General features: G+C 48.0%; 1 protein-coding gene and 1 long non-coding RNA gene across 2 annotated transcripts; both read right to left on the reverse strand.

The window, feature by feature from the left end:
* Positions 1 to 1776: 1776 nt before the first annotated feature.
* On the reverse strand, positions 1777 to 3359 carry LOC144168202 (Y-box factor homolog). Its single transcript, XM_077697240.1, has one exon. The coding sequence runs from the start codon at positions 3276 to 3278 to the stop codon at positions 2304 to 2306; it is 975 nt and encodes a 324-aa protein (XP_077553366.1). The 5' UTR covers positions 3279 to 3359; the 3' UTR covers positions 1777 to 2303.
* An 11495-nt stretch (positions 3360 to 14854) lies between these two features.
* On the reverse strand, positions 14855 to 19082 carry LOC144168211 (uncharacterized). Its single transcript, XR_013322167.1, has 5 exons — positions 18980 to 19082; positions 17583 to 17724; positions 17244 to 17403; positions 17034 to 17156; positions 14855 to 16545 (listed from the first exon to the last, which is right to left on the reverse strand). It is a non-coding gene; the product is annotated as an uncharacterized LOC144168211 (long non-coding RNA).
* Positions 19083 to 20047: the final 965 nt, after the last annotated feature.

Raw genomic sequence — 20047 nt, forward strand, 5'->3', positions numbered from 1 at the left:
AACAGTTTGCAACGCTTTAGTTTTTTCTTCTTTCCCGCTTTATAAAATAATTACCGACTTGTCAACCGGATAAACGATGAAAAGTGTGCTAATTTTAGCCAGTATACGCAGTGCAAGCAAAAACGGGAGCTTGACAAATCCACTTTAGTGTCCCTTTAAATAAAATAATTACCGACTTATCAATCGGATAAACGATGAAAAGTGTGGTAATTTGAGCCAGTCTACGCAGGGCAAGCAAAACCGGGAGCTTGAGAAATTCACTTCAGTGTCCCTTTAAAGGGACACTGAAGTGAAACGCCCGCTCCGCGTTTCCAGCGTGATTGTGGTGTCGGTTAGGTGCTAGGTCGGTCTATCAGCGTGTAGTCGCTCGTTTCCACTGCTATCTGCGGTGTCGGTTGATGATTTATGCTGCCAGAAAACGAAAAGCTGTAGGGGCTCGGTGTCGGCTTCTCCTGTCGTCGTCGTTTCATGTAGTCGCGGTGCTGAAACACCGGGACACTCGTTTTCTAACGCCTCGCACTAGAACGCTTCGTGCTTCAAAGGCACAAGACTCTTCAAGCAAAGTTGTACCTATGCCCCCCAACAGTTTCATCTCCGTGGGCAAAAACGCCAATACACTTATACACTGCATGCTTCGCCCCTCCTCATGTTTCACGTTAGTAGAGATGGCCCGGTTTTGTCTTTTCAAGACAAGCTCGCAATTTTAATTGTCTCCTCTGGCGAGATAGAAGATTGTCACCGCCGGGTGCAGTATCGCAGCTAGCACTCTCGCATGCAATTATTTTGAGTGCGGCAAAGAGCATCGAGTTACCGAAAACGCTCCCTTTCAGCATAGGTTTAGTCCTTAAACGGGTTAAAACCGAAAAGTGTCAAAAGGCAAAAGGGACGCTTGAGTTACGTTGTGAACACGGGGTAAATGCGACCTTGCTTATTTGGAGTTCCGCGTAATGGCGGAGTTCGTGCGAAAGCAGTTGGCACGAATCACGCAGTTTTTCGCTGTAAAATAAAACCTTTATGGGTGAGTTCACCTTCACCTAGCATTTTGGTTCCGTTTCTGTTTCATTCACGCGCGCTCTAACTCGAAACCCTGCGAATTGCGAATTTTTGTCAACTTCGCTATATCCAAGTTTAACTGTATAAGGAGTGAGATTTAAGTATTATAACCCCAGCGACTTTATATACCTGCTAAAGACGCCATGTATCACTCCAGAGTGCTATACAATGAGCCCCTTTAATGTCGGCTGCAGTACTATGAACAAATGCATTGTTGGGAGGACTTTCAGGTACAGTGTAGGTGATCATACAGCATGTACATGTAAGTTTCGAGGGCGTTTATTCTTATGCGGCGTAATTGTGACACGATCGTTATTCACATATGGGTTCGTATATTTGAGTCCGCACCATCGAAATGCTTTGCATTTAAAGCGAAGGCGCCACAGGAATTTTTTGCTACGCAGGTGTCTGGCGTAGCGTTTCGTCATCCCATACAGCGAGCACGCGTATCAATCGGCCAATTGCCATACGTGTTGACTGTCGGGGGAAAAGGTGCACAATGCTACGCGCTCGTCGTCCACCGCTAGACTGTCGTTGGTTAAGATACGCGTGCTTGCATGGGTAGGGCCATCAATCAAATGTGAGGCTTCGTGCGTTTCTTTTTGCGTCACCGTGGTGGCTCTTTATTGCACGAAAGGACAATGAAGGAACAATGAGATGACTACTTTTGGAGGAGCACATCACGGCCAACGTAGCGCACAAGTCCATGGTATATGCTGCTTCTCTTAACTGTCTCTTGGCGGATTCCATTCTCGCTTACCTCAAAGTAGTAATTTTTGGTTACATAGGAGGGAAAAAAATAAAAAGTTTTTTTTTTACATGACTACTTTTGGAGGAGCACATCACGGCCAAAGTAGCGCGCAAGACCATGGTACATGTTGCTTCTCTTAACTGTCTTTTGGCGGATTCCGTTCTCGCTTACCTCAAAGTAGTTAATTTTTGGTTACATAGGAGGAAAAAAAAAGAAAATAAAGTTTTTTTTTTCGAGTACGCGACATGAAAAATCTTCACTTCAAAAAGTTTCTTTGTGGTGCCACTGAGTTCCTGTGCTTAACCCGCTTTCTTCCCACCTTCTTCGCTTAACTTGCCGCTAAGCTATGGGGTGGCGATCTCTCTTCGGTCTCCCGGCCTTCCCAGTCACTTCAGCGAACGGCTCCCTTTATCCGTGTCCAGTTTGGAATGTTGAGTTGGATGAAATCCTTTGTCCTTGTCTCTTACTGCTGTGGCTCCGGTTGGGCGTTCGGTTTGGGCTACATATACGACCGATGCTTCGGCTTGTACCCCAGGAAAGGTGGCGGTGAGGGTGACTCCTGTCTGTTCCTAGATCCTCGTTTGTAGCGCTCCCCTGACCAATCCCTGTAGTCGCGCTCGCTGCCGTCGTTTTCGTTGTTCGGCTCCGACGCCCCGTGGCGAAGCTGCCTGCGTCCGGGGGACCTTCGCCACGATGATCCGCCGACCGCCCTGTCTCGCTGTCCGTTGTCTTCGCCGCCGCGGCTGCTGCTGCCGCGGCCACCGGCCGCGCCATGTTCGCCACCTCCAGCTCCATTCGCCTGCTCGGCAAGCAACTCCTCTGGGCGTCGCCTGCGGAAGTAGCGGCCGTGAAAGCGCCTCTGGGGTACCTCCGGGGCCCCGAGATCCCCGTAGCCTGCGTGGTCCCGGTACATCTGGCTCTCGCACTGGGCGACGTCTGGCGGTCCACGCGGCGGCTCCCTGGTAACTCGGTTCTTGTTGCGCCAGGGCGGGTAGGAGCGTCCTGCAGTCATCGGAGGTCCCCCCCTTTGCGTCTGTGAAAAATGCGGAGCCAGCGTTTCGGTCTGGTATTGCTGGCCGTCCGAGTCATCGAAGGTCTCCCTCGACTTGGGATGTTCTCGCATGCTGGGTCCACGCCAACGCTGACCGCCCCGTCGGAACCCGCGGTAGCGGCGCTTATCTTTGGCATAAGGGCTTCCCTTCACAGGTTCCCCGTTGGGCCCGGTAACATTAGCCGCCTCGGGGCCCTTCTCGCCAACGACCACGTCAAATTCGACGGGCTCTCCATCACCAACGCTGGGCACCTGCTTCAGCGGGTTGTTGCGCGTGATCGCGGTTTGGTGAACGAAAACGTCCTCGTGGTTGTCGTTGCGGCAAATGAAGCCGTAGCCGTTCTTCACGTTAAACCATTTGACGGTGCCCAGCACCCGCTGCGCGAGCACGACCTTTTTCTTGCCGTGGCCGAGTTCAACCATCGCGGACCTCAGAACTGACGTTGAAGGCTTGTCTGCGTCGATCCTTTCGCTAGCAGCGCCTTCGTCCCACAGACGTACCTAGAATCCTGAAATGGGAAGAGAAACAGCCGGTCAGGAATTTCACGAATGTTAATTTCTGGTCCTGACTGAACGGATGCCTCCTTCCATCATAATTCATCAATCCGTGCTTTCGTGCCAGGATTGCCCGCCACTTTGCTTTCCGAAAACCGCATGAAATGAAAGCCATCCGCGGAAGATAATCCACCCTGATGATTGGAATAGTATTATTTTCTTTGCGTGTAAACGTCTTAAACAGCTCAAGCTTCTGTGCAGAATAAAAGGCCTCACTCTGTTTCTACTACGTCTGCTCGTTTTTGAGTTATCTGTGGGTCCGTTAGATTGAGCCTGCACCTATACTGAACCAGTTCACAGCAGTTCAGTGCCGGCTTCGCCCTCCTGCAAGAACAGCGGAACCAAGCGTGCAAAGCACTTTAGCCTTTCCCAGCCCAGACACCCGCGCCATTTACAAGCAAACATCATCACTCATCATCACATCATCCGACAACTTCTGTTCCCGTAAAGCGCAAGCCGTGTATTGTGTGCAACTTATGTGCACTCGCCCGTTTTGGACCTCAGTAAAGGGGCAAGGTCATTTTCGCAAGAACTCTTCCTCCCCCAAGATGAAGAGATCGGCTTCCAGGTTTTATTTTATCATCCTCTGCATATAAATCGGTATGTTCCACTGGTTGCGCGAGGGACGGGCTTGTTTGACGGCGATATACCCGTGTACATATTGCTGCTAACGGGGTGTTATAACGGGTTTTAATAAGTATGCTAACGGGCTTCTCGGGCACCTCCTTCCCTCCAGGAAGTCCCGGACACGGAGCTGTCTGTATGCCCTACCCATTATGAACCAGAACTATGTAGCCACTGTGCCGTGAATCAGGGCATGTCCATTTGATTAAGTCGACAGGTTTTGTAAGTTAAGTCGACAGGTTTTTTTTTTTTAAATTGGGTGCAAAATTTTACGAGAAAACCACCTTTACAGTGAGGATATGCGCCCAGGGGGACATATAATTAGAGGGTAATTATTGATGTCAGTGGCCTAATTACCTAAAATTGAATAATTAACGTTTTACGGGCAGCAGTAAGCAGGCATGTTTGTATTGAAAAGTCATACGCAATTGTCTTCCTATGCAGTTTTGTTTGGTGGAATTCTAGGGCATCCGTACTTCGAGATATCGGGCTGCGAAGTTAATTGCCGTTCGCATGATTACGCATGCTAGACAGCGAAGAACGGCGCAAAGCTCCTCCCCTTTGTTCTGTGTTTCGATAGCGGTTCCGGGTACTGCAGATTGCGATAACGCCGGCCAAGACTGAAAGGGTGCCAGTTATTACTTTGCCTATGCCTTCACCCCGTTGTCAAACTAAAGATCGTACACAGTAGGGACGTCACAAAAGGTAGGAGCTTTGCGGTGGTCTTCACTGTCTTGCATGCGTAATCATACGAACGGCAATTAACCTTCGCAGTTCGATATGTCGGAGTGCAGATGCGCTAGAAGAATTCGGCTAAATGAAACTGCGTGATAACACGATTGCGTCCAACTTTGCAATACAAACATGCCTGCTTGCTGCAGCTACTGAAAAGTAAATATTCAATTTTATTTAATTAAGCCACCGACATCAATAATTACCACCTAATTCTGTGTCCCCCTGGGCGCCAAACTTCACTGTTGATGTGGTTTTCGCGTAAATCTAAGTGCCTAATTTAAAAAAAACAAAACTGTCGACTTAACTTTGATCACCCTGTATATGTTGGTGTTACGCTCCATTTCCTGAGAACATCTCTAGTCGGTAAGACCGACCATTCAAACTTCCATGTTACATCTTGGGCTTCGCCCAGCACGTTTATATCGATCAGGGTGCTCCAGGGGAATTTCTTTTGATTTGTGCGGAGGTTTTTTGAGTTTAAATCAAGTTTCTGAGCCAGTCCTATATTTTTCTTGTCTACTGTCTCCTTTTGTAAATTAGGAGCAGTTAACTTTTTGTATGCTGCAATCGCCTTAGCATAAAAGATGGGTGCCTTCATTGCTTTGGGCCCGCTCGAGGCCTGTTGGAGAAGTAGCCGGTTTTGTGCCCCCCAAAAGTACAGTCGGTAAAACGCTTGTCTATAACAGCGATTTCAACTTCAAGCAGCTACATCCGAAAACTGCCGAAACATACTCGTTCCAAACATGTCGGAGGCAAAAGCGAAGGGCTAAGACTTCAGAATTCCGCAGTAGTTTTATTCAAATCCCGCTCCGGCGGGGCAGGATAGGGCTGAGAGTACGAACGCTGTGTTATAGACAAGCCTTTTACCGGCTGTACACACTCAGTTGTCTGGCTGGGTGTTCTGCTAGAAGTTCAAGGACTCTAAGGACGCTTTTCAGTGCGCAAGTCGCAAAATAATTTGCTACAGACGGAATATTCCACCATCCGAGATGTTTGGGCAAGCTCAGTTTCTCAGTTTTTATCAGTGCTGTCTTGTCCAACCAAGACAGACGTAGTATTTCAGATGTGATCTTTACCGCTATGCGGCGAAGAGCGGCTGTTCCTGCAATGTACCATATTTTCCCTATGAATACGTTAAGTGCCAGGTAGCGCTTGACTACATATGGGAAGTCGTACGCTGATGATTCTTCAACGTTTTGTTTGAGTTCCTTAAGTGACTGATGTCAGGTTTGTAGTGATAATCCACTTGAGGTCGGTTTGCTTGATCAGCCTAGTCTTAAAGCTTTACTTTTCAACCAATTCAGTTTTGCTCCACAGCTAGATCGGAGTACTGCTGAAAGCTTTTGAGAACGTGGACTAAGCTGACTGCATCTCTCAGGCACAATGTGGCGTCGTCTGCGTATGCCGTTAGTTTGAGTGTTTGGCTTCCTGGTAACTGTAGGAGTTCGTGTTAGGTTCAACATTTTTCAAGAAAGGTTCTATTACCCAGACAAGGGGGGTTAGAAAAGTGGACACCGTTGCCGGACACCTTGTTACACTTATGCTAGTTACTACCTGTTTGTTGATAAGCCGCTCTGCATATCTGGTAAAGGACTTCCGAGACATTGATAAATTGTTGCGGGTATCCAAAGGCTGTTAACGTCGCAAATATATAATCGTGCTTTACCTTTCAAACGCTCGTGCTTAATCTAAGGAAACAATCCAACCCTTGGCCTGTCTGCTCTTTGTGTGCTCTATTATAAGAGTCTCGATTCAACATGTTCATGGTTTGGCGGTCTCTGTTTGTCACGGAACATGCTTGATATGATGTTATCATTTTGGGTAGCGTGAGTTGTAGGCGATATGGTAGTACCGATGCAAGAAGTTTATAGTCCACGCCGAGCAAAGTGATGGGACACCAACTCGTGGGTTCGTTCCATCCCCTGACATTTTTCGGGATTAAAGTTACTACCTCGTTTAAAGTAGCGGGGTACTGTGTGAGTTGCAAGTATATTGTTCAACACTAGGCACAAAGGGCCAAGAAGGTCCCAGAATGGCCATAGAACTCAACTGGCCGTCTATCAACTCCTGGCTTGCTTATTCCTCGATTCTACCTTCCGGCCAAAAGTTTAAATGATACTTGAACAAGAGGTTTGTATGCGGAACCGTTCGAAACTCCTGGAACCGCTGGCACTTGTCATAGATGTCTCCATTATTTAGCACGAAGAAAACTGCCGGTGCATTTGAGACATAATATATGTTATTTACCGACAGCCCCCGCGTTTATTTAATTGGGAATGCTCATTGGGCTTGTTTTTACGACAGCAAGCGAAAAAAAAGTGGCCTCTGAAGGAAAAACTGCGCGTTCAAGAACGCGATCAAAATGGCGCATAAATGCTCCAGAACGTGCGAGATGAAACTAAGCACAGTTAGTGCCCTTCCACCCTGTCAAAGCGGATAACCTGCGAAGCTGCGTGCCCTCCACTGAGTGCACGAAGCAAAACACGTTTGTAATCTACTACTGAGCATACTCCCTAGCCTGAGTGAAATTTGTAAAGACCCTAGCTTTATCCTAGCGGGCAAACGTGGAGCTCTTTCCCTCCTGCGTCGTAGGCATATCTTACTGTTTGTGCAACACGCCAACCCAATCCACTCTACCACTGAGAACACTGGACCGGTCGCATTGGGCTCTTTGACAGCCACGTTAAAACCTCACGCCAACACGACTGACATGTCATCAGTGAGGGCATGAAACCTTTAGCTGCGCGTGCATCGAACAGACCCTTGCCTCACGGGAGTTGCGATACGTTCCAACGCTAGCATGGGGTGCGGGTGGCGCGAAACGCGTGACTGCGGTGCACGAGCTCGGTGCATTGACACTGAGTGAATTGGCCCAACCTTTCGAAGCCCAAGCATCACCAGTTGGTGGAAATTCATGGCTACCAAGCACCAAAAACTGGCACAAAAAGGTGAGCAATTTAAGTGGAAACATTCTGACCAAAAGACGGGTAAAAAATAGCATCCGCAGTTGCCTCCCGGAGTCCCCCCCCCCCCCCCCCCCCCCGGAAGGCTTGGCGGAGGAATACCCTGCCAGAGGATTAGCCAGAAAGATGGCCTAAAACTGGCGGGAACCACAACGATCGACTCACCGGCAACCCTGTCGTGTATTCAGAATCCTGGCGTGAGGTCTTCGGCTGCGCCGCACCGCATCGGAGAGTCCACTGCCTCGGAGCCTAGTAGCTTCCCACTGGCCTTTGCCTCAGCGGCCTAGGCTGCTACGCCCATGACCTTCACAGCTGAGCTCCGAACGCAATGAACGTGCGCCCCTTCAGGGCGTGCGGGTCGCGTGAACGTCGTCACTTCGACGCACGAGCTGCATGAATTGACGTGGAGGGGATTGGCCAAACCTTTCCAAGCATAGGCGTCACTTCAAAAACAACTGGGAACTCTTAAGACTACAAGGCAATGAAAACTGACAGGAAATTAAAAAAAAGGTAAGCAACCGAAGTGACAACTCTCGCACCGAAATCCAAACAAAGTAAAAGAGGAACTTCTCAGGACACCTGGCTTTTCAGAGTTTCCTACACCCCCATACGTGGTATAAGCTAGCTAGCATGCCTCCGTATGCGAGGGCGAGAAATATAGTTCATCGTGCTAACACACAGTTATCTTTCCGTTTCCGAGAATCTGGGAAAGCTGTGCAGGATGGCCAAGCCCACGCGGTAGGTTAAGCGCTCGTGCGAGATAAGGCATAGAAAGAAATGCTGGGGGTGCGCAGAGCGCGTTGTCTGTCGGATTCCGCTAGCGGCTAATTTAATGTGGCACAATCAGGCAGGTGCGCGAGCGAACGCCTGCGTGAGCACAGCTACAATGTTAGGGTTAAAAGCGAGGGTTGGCTTGCTTTGCACCGCAGAACGTCTGGTTGTGGTGCGGCTTTCGAGAAGTGCCTAATTTTGACAAGACATCGCGTCCAGCCGAAGCGCGAAATTATGAAGCTAAATCTATCTCTAATTTTGGGTGACCAGTGCGTTTCTGGACCGTCCGTTGTTCTAAGGCCAAAGAACTTGAATTGAAGTCTGCGTGCCTGCCTATAAACGTTTCCTTCTTTACAGAATGTCTTTAACCTGCGCGAGTTGGTACATGATCGGATGGGAATCAACTTGCATTTAGACAAACACACGAAAGAGTGGAAATACACGACATACCGCTGTCGTGTATTTCCCGTCTTTTTCTAAAGGGAAGTTGGTTCCCATCCTATCCTTTTAGCATTTGCGCGTTAGCTCGTCCGTGCCACCTTTTTGTAACCGCGGGTTGTTTTCGAAGGTTTTAATACCTGGCTTTAGTTTCTGACACTTTCGTGAAATCTCGGTAGTTTTTAGTATTTTAGATTTTAAAGCGAAGCTTTCAGCCTCTCACTGATGTCGTCTGTAGTGCACCCCAAAACGCACTGCAGGGAAGCAAACTTGCTCTGACGATGATGTGATCGTGAGGAAGTGACAAAAAAAAAAAAAAAACGCTTTCCGTGGTCGGAATCGAACATGGATCCGTCGCGTTATGAAGCCGACGTCTATCCGATTGCGCCATTCCGGCACGGTCCTTTTTTTTTTTTTTTGTAACGCAACGTTTATTTACACAGATGTACATATATACATGATACACTGACAAGCACGAGGCCTTGACGACGACAGACGTAAATACTAGTGCGACGGAACGTTCAATCACGTCTCCAGCGAGTCTTCACTTAGTCACAAAATACACGACGCATATAAGACCGTACGTACAACGAAAGGTTATGACAGGAAACTCTGACGGCGCAAAACACTAAAATCAAAAGTGCTGAACAGAAAAAACCTCCGTCGCATGCCCCCGCGCGAGGGACACGAGTAAATGCAGAGCATTGGGGGTGGCCACGTGGCGTAGGTTGTGGTAGTTGGCGGTGGTAGTTGTTATCCAGCGCTGACGACTTGCGGCGGCCTCTCGTTCTCGACGCTCGGGATCGGCCGCTCGACGCTGACGCTTCACCGCTGCCTCTCGTTCACGACGCTCGGGATCCGCAGCTCGACGCTCGCGTTGCGCAGACACGTCTCGTTGCCCAAGCGAAGGATCCGCGGCCCGACGTTGACGTTTGGCCGCGGCTTCTCGTGCACGAAGTTCGGCGTCGGCAGCGCGCCGTCTCGCCGCCTTGTCTTCTGCCGCCGTCGATGAAGAGGATGGCACGATGTCTTGAACTGGTACTTCAGCGCTGACGTTGGCTCGCGTCGCGGTACTGGTTGAAGGTGTAGCTTCCATCGCTTATGAACTTCGACGACGGCCAAACTCGAGAGTATGCAGAACAGAGCGCAGGAGTAGAATGGAGTGAGCCGCGCCGATACCCGCTTTATATTCGTAGCGCGCGCAGTAGATGGAGAGGAGGTAGCACCTGCTGCTGCAACGCCTCTTTCAGCGCCGGAGCACGCGCATGCGCGCCCGCACCTGTTGTTGAGAGCGAGGAGGAGCGGGGGAGGGGCGCACGTGCTGGTTGGCTGCGGACGCCGATCGCCAACGGACGGGTGACATTGTGAGTTAAAGAAATGCTCTGCATTTAAAAGTTGGGAAAATACTGTATAACATGTACATGTGTACTTTTGGTTGATGTAAAGGACGCATGATCAGTGTAAAACGGCGTTGTGGAAAACGCAGTTAGGACCACCCGCGAGTCAGAGTCGCTGCCAGCGATGCATTTCTTTTTCGAGCTGCAGGGCTTGGCACCCCCTTTGCAGTGAGTCGCGCAGCTCGGAATCGGCGTCTGGATCCCCCAGCGCGCTCACGGTCCATTCAACCTTTACCACAAAGTGCCGCCAGGCAGGCTTCGGGTTCCTAGCGCACTCCACTGCGTCCACTCTAGCCCTCACAGAGAGTGAAGCCCAATGGCGAGCACGCAGTCTCGAAGTACGTTGTTTCCTTCGGGTGTGCTGAGGCGGCGGAGATCTGACCACGACAGGTCCCATCGCTTAGCGAAAGCAGCCTGCAGCTCGCCCCAGAAGACTGCTGCGGTGTTGCACTCGATGAGGATGTGTTCCGCTGTTTCCCGCCTCCCGCAAATGAGGCACTCAGCGCCGCCGTGGAGGAAGAATCCCCTCTCTTCCAAACGTGCCTTCGCGGGTAGCACTCCCATGTGAAGGCGGAAGAAGAAGTCCTTTGTACCGGTGGGCACAGGGAGTTTTCTTATTCTCTTAAAGACGTAGTCAGATGTTGGGGGGTGTCGGTAGAGAGGGGGCGGCAAGACCTTCTCCACGAGGTCAAATACTCCCAAGAAAAATGCTGCTCAAGCAGGGCTAGAGCTAGAGCGAGTTCTCTGTAGAACTTCGCTGCTCGCGTTTTAAAGCAGAGAGATGCTGTCGTGGCGAGCCATGAGGTCAAATGTCTGGCACCCAAGCACTGCGTGGCTGCTACAAGAAACGGATCGCGTAGGTCGATGGAGTACAGGAACCGCTGAACTGTCAGTTTGAGGTCCACATTGACGAGACCCAAGCCACCCTTTTCCAGAATCCAGAAGAGGTTTGAGCGGCATGGGTTCGTAGATGGAACGCCAGAGGAATACCGCCAAGGAGCGGTGGAGCTTATTCAGGGAGTCTGCGTCGATGGTGGTTACGCGGGCCCCGTACAGGACAGCGGGGTATGCTATCGTATTGCAGACATGGGCCCTAGTAAACAGAGCGATGTGTATGTTTCTTCATGGATGGAGCTGTCTTTCTGCCGCTGTCACCTTCGGTTTTGACGCTCAGGTAGCTAGACATCTCCTCTTCCCAGGCCATTCCAAATAGGCAACTTGGTTTGGAGGCCCATTCACCTAACCAGGCTCCCCTCGACTTGAAAAGGTTAAGTTGTGCACCTGAAAAGCGGCAGAACTGATGCGCTACCCTGATAACCTCGCCCACTTGTGATTTTTGAGTGCAGATGAAGGCCACATCGTCCGCGTAGGCGAGGACGCGGAGCTGCTCCTGTCCCATCGTTAAGACATTTATGACCTTAGATGCAAGGGTCATACGGCACAGTGGCTCGAGGTAAAGTGTGAATAAGATGGGTGACATGGGGCAGCCTTGGCGGACAGACCTAAGGAGGTCTATGGGCGTGCCTGCCACCCCATTTATTACAACGTTGGTAGAAATGTCCGTGTAGCAGGTTTTAATCCACTATCACAGTGTTGTAGGAGGTGAAGCAGAAACTTGTGGTCCACCTGGTCGAGAGCCTTCCTTAGGTCGAGCTGAACAACTGCCAAAGGTAAAATGCCCGATTCTGCCGCCTCACAGGCGGCTCTCATGCGATGTAGATTGGAGTTAATGGACCTTCCTTTAAAACAGCATGTCTGGTGCGGGCCAACTACACAGCTCAGTGCGCTCTCAAGTCGTCTGGCTAGAATTCAGGCAAGGATCTTGTAATCGGTTGTGAGGAGGCTGATTGGTCGGTAATCAGTGACATCGAGTATAGAATCGGTTAATACCTTCTTGGGGATTATAAGACTAAGTGGCTCTTGGGCATGGAGGGCGGTAGCCGTTTTTGTTTTCTTATCTCTCCGGAGAACATGCAAATGATGGGGCTCAGCTCCTTTCTGAAGGCCACATATGAATGATGCGCTCAATTCCCGCTTCTGTTAAAGGAGCACTGACACCAATTTTCGGCGTTAATATTATTGCACAGTTCCCTTCCTTCACAAAACAGAATACCCTGGCTGAAATATGATCGGCCTTCGACGCGAAGAACATAGTTCAATTGGATTGCATTTATCGCGCCGACGGAGCAGCGCGCGGAGCGGCACTCAGCAAATGGACATCAGCGTGACATCACTCCAGGAGAGGAAAACAAAAAATCAAAACATCCCCCTCGCGAGGGGCACGATCAATGCAGAGCATTTCCGCGGGGGGCGTGCCTGCAAGTCTTATGGATTACGTATTGGTTGTTGTTGTTGTGATTGTTGTCTTCCAGCGTAGACATTGTCGATGAAGTCGATGGTGAAACGTGAAACGTGCCGTGAACCCCCTGCCGCGGCTATTACGCAACGTGGAGAGGCTACGACGCAACGTGGCGCGGCTATGACGCAACACAATCCACTTTAATCCAACCCAATCCAATCCAATCCAATCCAAGCCAAGCCAATCGAATCGAATCCAATCCAATGCCCTTCGCGAGAGAGTGTTATAGTGCCGAAATCGCGCCACCACATGAACGCGAACCGAACGCGGCGAGAGAGGGTGTTGCGAGCGGAGAGAAGGCGAGGAGGACGCGGGGGAGAGGGCGCACCTGTGGCCGACGGTTGAATGAGTCAAGGATATAAGGCGCGTGCGTAACCTTCCATTCTGTGTCGGCTCCGTGGAGCAGTCGGTAAAGTGCCGTGTACCTTGCGCTCCGCCCGCAGAGTCGTGGGATCGAAACCTGGCGCCGGAAGGTATTATTTCTTTATATAGTGTAGGGTGCCGACTACGTAGTGATGCGGACTACGGACGCCAACGCGGGTGACATCGTGAGTTACTAAAATGCTCTGCATTTAAAAAAGTGACGCGACAGCGCTCGTCAAAAACTCGTGACGTCTCTTCACGCGCGCGGCCCCACGAGCGGCGAGCGGGCGCAACACCCTCTCAAGCGGGCGCCGGTGACGTCCAAACAAAGCGGTGAGGTCAAACCGGGAGGCTGTCATATGCGCCGTTCCGGATGAAAGCGCGGGAATTTGAAACAAACGATTTTCAGGCCGTTCAATGTAATTAACTATCGCGGGCTGAAATATTTGAAGTGCTGTTTCAGGTTCGCCAGACCATTAAGCATCGATAAAAGCAATAAAAGTGTCACATAAAATTTTCGTGTCAGTGCTCCTTTAAGGGGGTGTTGATGGGCTCTTTAGTTTCTTCGGGTATTTGGGGGATTTCATTTAGCACGTCTGTTGGGATCGTGTCTGGGACCGTTCGCAGGGAGAATAGGTCGGTGTAATAGTCCGCAAAGGCTTTGGCTACTTCATCACAGCCCGTTGCCATGCCCGCTTGATGCTTGACCTCCGTAATTGTTTTGCGGGCCGTGTGCTCCCTTTCGAAGGCTGCAAAAAGCTTCGATGGCCTTGCTTCGAACTCCATCCTTTGCTCCCTTCTCCGTACCAGAGCTCCCCAGTAACCTTTCTCCAACTCTCCCCGCAGCTCTTCTTTAATTACCCCGATGTCCTCTCGAAACTGCGGCCTCTCTTCGTCTGCCTCAATGAGCGCGCAACGAGTCTCCGTGAGGTGACGCGTATTTTCTTTTTTTCGGGTAGCCTCTTCACGCCCTATAGTGATTGCAAAACTTTTTATCTGAGCCCGGCCGCAGTGTTTCGATTTCACCTTGAACCTTATCGATGAACGCCTCACTTTAAAGCACACTCTTAATCTGGATCCACATAAGATCCACTTAGTAAGTGGAACTTTTTTGCAAAAAAGTTCCACTTATATATTTGGAACCGTGTTCCACATACCCTGAAAATGTAAGTGGAACAGTGCACCACATATTTTTGCAGCTAAATTATCTGGATCGGCGTTCCAAATAAAAGTATACGGATCACTGTTCCAAATAAACGGGTAGTGTAAGTTACTGGAACACTGATCCACGTACAATGATTATAGATTTATCCGGTGCGCCGTTCCAGGTACCTTCAGACCAGCTGTTTATATAAAACGGTGTTCCGATAGACGTTGAGAAGCTGTCTATGGGACTCCACTTTTCCAATACATCTGCTTTCCTGTTGGTATAAACTGAGGTCATTTGCCAGGCTGGCGGATGCATTGGTATCAGAAGGAAACCGCAAGCACCATTCTAACGCAGCCTTGACATATGGCCCACAGTGATACCAACAATTGGAAAACAGAAACCGCCGCAGCAGTGTGGTCCCTGACAGTTCCCAACAGTTGCCTATCGGAGCATAGTTCTATATAAAAGCTGGTCTGAGATACCTGGAGCGGCACACAGAGACTTTGGCTTCACCCGCCGCATCCTGTTCTGGGTTTTGGCTGCATGTAAAAGAAACAAGACTCGCATTAAAATACATACCAAACCAACTATTAGCACTGATACAATGCTTTTCAAAACACTAAGCAAATTTTATTCGCTCGTATTATTGCGTACATTTGAGATACGGAGATACATATCTGTTTCCACTTGGGCAGAAAATGACCAGCGTACAGGATCAAATACCAAAACGATATGAAGTGACCAAAACGATCTAAGTGGCATTATCCTATTTTCGCTAATATTTACCATTCTTTTTTGCTAAAAAAACACGGAGAATAACGATGGCTTTAAGCGCAACCGCGTCACAAACACACTTGTACATCTACCCTCGCACTAACTCAAAAAGCATTACACAACAGTGAGCATAAAATATGCTGTTTAATCACATGAAATCAGGTACCGCAAATGCGGAAGTACCCACAGCGCTTGCCATACCATGTTTACGCATGCCGGTTCCAAAATATGCAGTTTGCTATTAAATTGTAGGGAAAAGCCAAAAATACAAGCCATACACGGTTGGATTATCACAAGACCTGCAAGAGTGTAGGAAAAGAACACCAGAGCCAATACTAACAATATAACATTTGCACAGACAAACTTATCGGAAGCATGTGGCACTATTGCACAACTAAAAAACACGATATATCAATATCAAGCTATCTGTAATATCAAGCTAACTGTAGCCAAAACCGACTATATACGCGCCCTGAAAAAGCCTTTCACTGAAGCCGCGTTGCTTCCCCGACAATATGTAGCTATTTAAAATAACTTAGCCAAAAAAAAAGCTCATAGCACCCAGTGTGAATCTTACAAACTTTTACAAACCAGATAGCTCGGAGCATGTTACGCATTTCAAAATTTAACAAGCAGCCTAACTCTAAAGACGTTATTAATTCCCTCAAGAAATTCAGACATCCCAAATAACCAAGCGAGGTAGCGTTGAAACATACACGTAATCAATATTACCAACCGAACATGGAAGTATTTTTCCAGCCGGAACATTTATCTCAGGTAAAATTCACAGTTGCGTGCTATACAAACCCTACTATCATGACGACAGTATGCTTGTGACCAAAGCACTGCCTCTAACAGGCAAGAAATGCAACTTAGTCCAATGTAAACAGCTTTTTCAAGCCAAATATGTATATTTCGCATTCTTCTAGGGCTTAGGTGTCAGCTAAGATACAGTACAAAAATTGATTAATAAAGCCCCAAACCGTCTGTGTAAATAATTACTCTCACGTTTGCATCCATCAACAGCAGCACTGCCAGGGAAAAAAATTTTGAGCTGCACTTGAATAATAAAAACGTTACAGTGCAGTGCCATTAACTACATTAACAGAGTAACACAGTAGCTGCAAAGGCAGCCTGCGCTTTGTGCCAATGAAAAATTGCAAAGGAAAGCACGACTTCACTTTTGCAATTGACATGCCGCTTGCATCTACCAATCATTTGAACCACGACATATCTTTCCGAATAGGCTTCAACGTCTAACAATAATTTAAAACCCCAAGTAGAGTGACCACATCAAGTCTTGCAACAGAGCTTTCAACTTAAATGACATCAGGCCACTGTTAAATGGCCAAGAACTCTCTGCAAAAGTCCCAAGAACTCTCCAAAGTCGCATAAGTTTCAGGAGATTAAGATGAAATATACGCCGAGGAGGATGACCACATCTTGATGTGACAACGCAGGCGGAAAATCCATGACGTGTTTCTTGCAGACAATATTTACGCTGCCATTTTCTTCTCTCAAAATAACTGGACCTCGAGAATAACTGGACCACGTCATGTACCTTTAAGGAAGGAAGAAGAAAATTTTGTTAGACGATGGCTTTAAATGAGTGAGTTGCTTAGGATACCCCTTTTATAGCACAGTAATCGATTGAAATATCAGCGATTTCTTGGTTTCTTTTCTGGGAATGCTGCTAACAATGTACAAAAAATATTAGCACAGACTGTCAATGGCCGTTCTCTAATTCTGGAAAGCAACCGCACTGGGCGTGGCCGTGGTGACGTATTATCACAGCAGCAACTCTCAATGTGAAAGCAAAATGTTGGAAAACTTGAATGCAAAATAATAGTTTTTTTGTCCACATGTTGCAGCATCCGAAACAGGCTGAATGTGAAGGTATTTCCCAATATTGGAGTTCACGATTTATTTTTAACAGTAAGATTTTGCTACAAAACAAACTACCACAAATTCAGTCCCGCAAAAATAAAATGCCAGCTTCAATAAACACTACCATAAATTGAGTCCCACAAAAATGAAACGCCAACTTACCCAACTAAAATTAAGATGCAGGCGTTCCTGGCAGGACCTCCTCGGAGTGCATTTCCAGGAAAGTTTTGCCAACGTGTTCCCAAAAGCTCTTACTGTCGTTTTCACCTACAGGTCAAGTTGTCACTGAAATGGTGTTCCGAAGCCATTACGTATATTGCAACTACCTAAAAAGGGACCATCAAAGTTCCAGAACTGGGAGTGCGTACTCACTTGTAGAATGCAATGATTTCATCCCGTACAACGGCTTTCATGTGTTTCCTTTTTGTAAACACACGCCTTCAAGAACGGTGAACACACGCCTTCAATAACCAGGAAAATGGCAGTATGCATTCCTTGTTCCATTGTTTTAAGTCCCAGTCCGCCCTATTTCCTAGAAAATAAAAACAGTATAAAAATATCGAAGCATAAATTTACGCTTCCCTCTAAGAAGGGAGTACTACAAGATCTCGTACAATGCCTGATTAGTTGTGCTAAAATTTATTTTGCAGCACGAGCCCTGGTAACGTTTTCAGGCGAAACATAAAAATATTTGAACATTTTTAGGCTCACCTGTCATTGCTCCATGCGGTGTGGTGAACGCCTGTATAATACGCAACACTCAAGGGGCACTCTTTCGTGGCTTTATGACTTCCACAATGCATTCATAATCTGCCACACTTGTCACGACGACGCCTCGGCGTGCCGAAGATGTCTTCAGCCACAGTGAATCACGCAGCCATGATTTCAGAGGTATATGTAAGGAATGGAAATAATTCGTTTTAATTTCTGTTCTTCAGACAAAGGAAAACAATTGTCGCAAACTACCAGTGTAGAGACAAATGTCTTCACAGTCAGCCATCTGGACAGGTTATACAGATGGAATACAGGATGTAGCAATCTGCTTTCGCAGTATATTTTCCAAGTTCAAGGAAGCACAGAAATGGGTTAATGTTGGGTGCACATAGTGATGCAAGAACTTATCACCTGAGCGTTGTCGGAAATTATTTCGACTCTCGGGTTACCACCGACATTGACGGCATAAAAATGCAAGAGTGGCTTATTTCTAACGCGGTTCGTGAAGTAGCAACCACTAATTATGGTTATTGGATAATTATCCTGAAGTCTCAAGTTACCACTGGCATTAACAGCATAGAAACGGCAACACACTTTCTATATACCCGCTGCGTGTTTCCACATTTCTTCCCCTCTACAAAAGAAACGTTTGTTACTGCGGTACTGTTAAGACAACAACTGTCCCCTTCCATTTCTTTACACTTCAGGCAATGTTATTTAAAATAGATCATCTCAATTGGTCAAAGGAATTGGAAGAAACATGGATCATAAACATGAAACATGGAATCATGAACAGATAAACGTAAGATGACGCCTTGAAAACACATCAACACAACTCGAAATAGCGTCTACCTTGCGCGCAACGGGAAAGCTCGAAGACTCCCGGTCTGGTAAGCACAGTAAATACACTCTACTCAGCAGACTAACACAACGCCGCAATTACCCCGCAAGTTTTAAAAATACCAATAAATCTAAGGACGGACGCTCCGACAAACTTGCTTGGAAGTTGTACACGTGTGCACGCGCGATTATCGCGAGCGACTAACCCGAGAAGATTCGCTACCGCAGAGATACACAGCAACCGTCAGTATACAACTAAGCAAAGCCACACAGTAAGGGAAAATCCATTCATGAAACGCGCAAACCAGCAACTTCCTTATAGCAATGGCTAACGTAGGCAGTCAGAAATGCCCAGCCGACTCTGACCCACGAACACGGAAGTTTTGGTAAATTACGGCTGCAAACGTTTCTCCAACACAAAATGTTACACGCCGCGACCACAAGGATGTACGACACACGAATAACGGGCAGAGAAGCGGTATGTTTATCGGACGCAGTTAACAAGGATGTCACAGAACAACAACCGTTACCAGCACATAAATAAGCAGCACTACCTTTTTTGCGCCTCCTGGCAAAACTCCACTTCGTCGAACAGGAAATACAGCCCGGGGATATGAAAACATTCCCAGTTGCACGCCGAAATCAACCCATTCAAACTGCTAACGGGACGGCGGTAACGGCGTAACGGTTCTCGCCAGCGTGACCGAGAATTTCTTTAGTAAATATCAGGCGCATCGCGCGAGCAATTGAGAAACCCGCTTGGGAATGCCACTGGTGGCGCTGCATGCGGAAGACCATAAAATTAGCAGAGGGAATTCTGGAAGATGGGAGCGCTGCTGTCGTTTAAAGTGTTGACGCAGTCCCGATTTTCATCCGTCGTCGTCGTACCCGTTGCAGCCTCACTGTGCCGTGAATCAACGCAAAATAGCTCTGCCGTGCTGCTGCTGACGCATGCGCATGGAATGCGCTACTGGTGTGGCGGTCTTTTCCTCATGGCTTTGGCAAACTTTCGTTCTCGCGGAGGCACACGTGATGGCTTTTATTTGATTAGGAAAACGGGCATATGCGTCTAAGCGGACGTTTACGCCCGCTGAGGCCGAAACAAAGCTCAGATAATAGCCGTGTTAGCGCGTTAGTACTGGCTAAAGTTGTTTCTCGCGGAGGGCCGTGAGTGCGTGCGATATCCGAGCTTAACTTTGGATGACAATTTCTGCGTTACTGTTTACAATGAACGCAAAATGGCGTGGCTTTATTTACTGTTTTTCTTGACAACGAGCCTTTCCGTAGTCAATAAAATATACTGCGACGCTCTTAGATACCCACATTATATAAAGCTACTTACAGCTAATTAGCGAGTATTAATACATCGGCCCGTTTCCCAGCCCTTTTCCCTCCTGAACACCAATACTACAGGAAAACAGCAACTGGGGAAGCAGCTGGAGAAGGCGGGTCATTCAATGAACTTCAATTACTATAACAAGACACAACAGCAAATTAACTCTGCGCATTTTTGCCGTTACTGCACAGCATAATTAGGAATTACAATGTCATTTCAGCATTAATACATACAATATAATGCAGGTATCACGTGGTATATTTAGTTGTCCAAGTTAAGTTCCGTT

The sequence above is a fragment of the Haemaphysalis longicornis genome, unplaced genomic scaffold, assembly GCF_048455015.1.
Source record: "Haemaphysalis longicornis isolate Haplotype H1 unplaced genomic scaffold, Haemaphysalis longicornis Haplotype H1 scaffold_1, whole genome shotgun sequence".
Classification (NCBI taxonomy): domain Eukaryota; kingdom Metazoa; phylum Arthropoda; class Arachnida; order Ixodida; family Ixodidae; genus Haemaphysalis; species Haemaphysalis longicornis.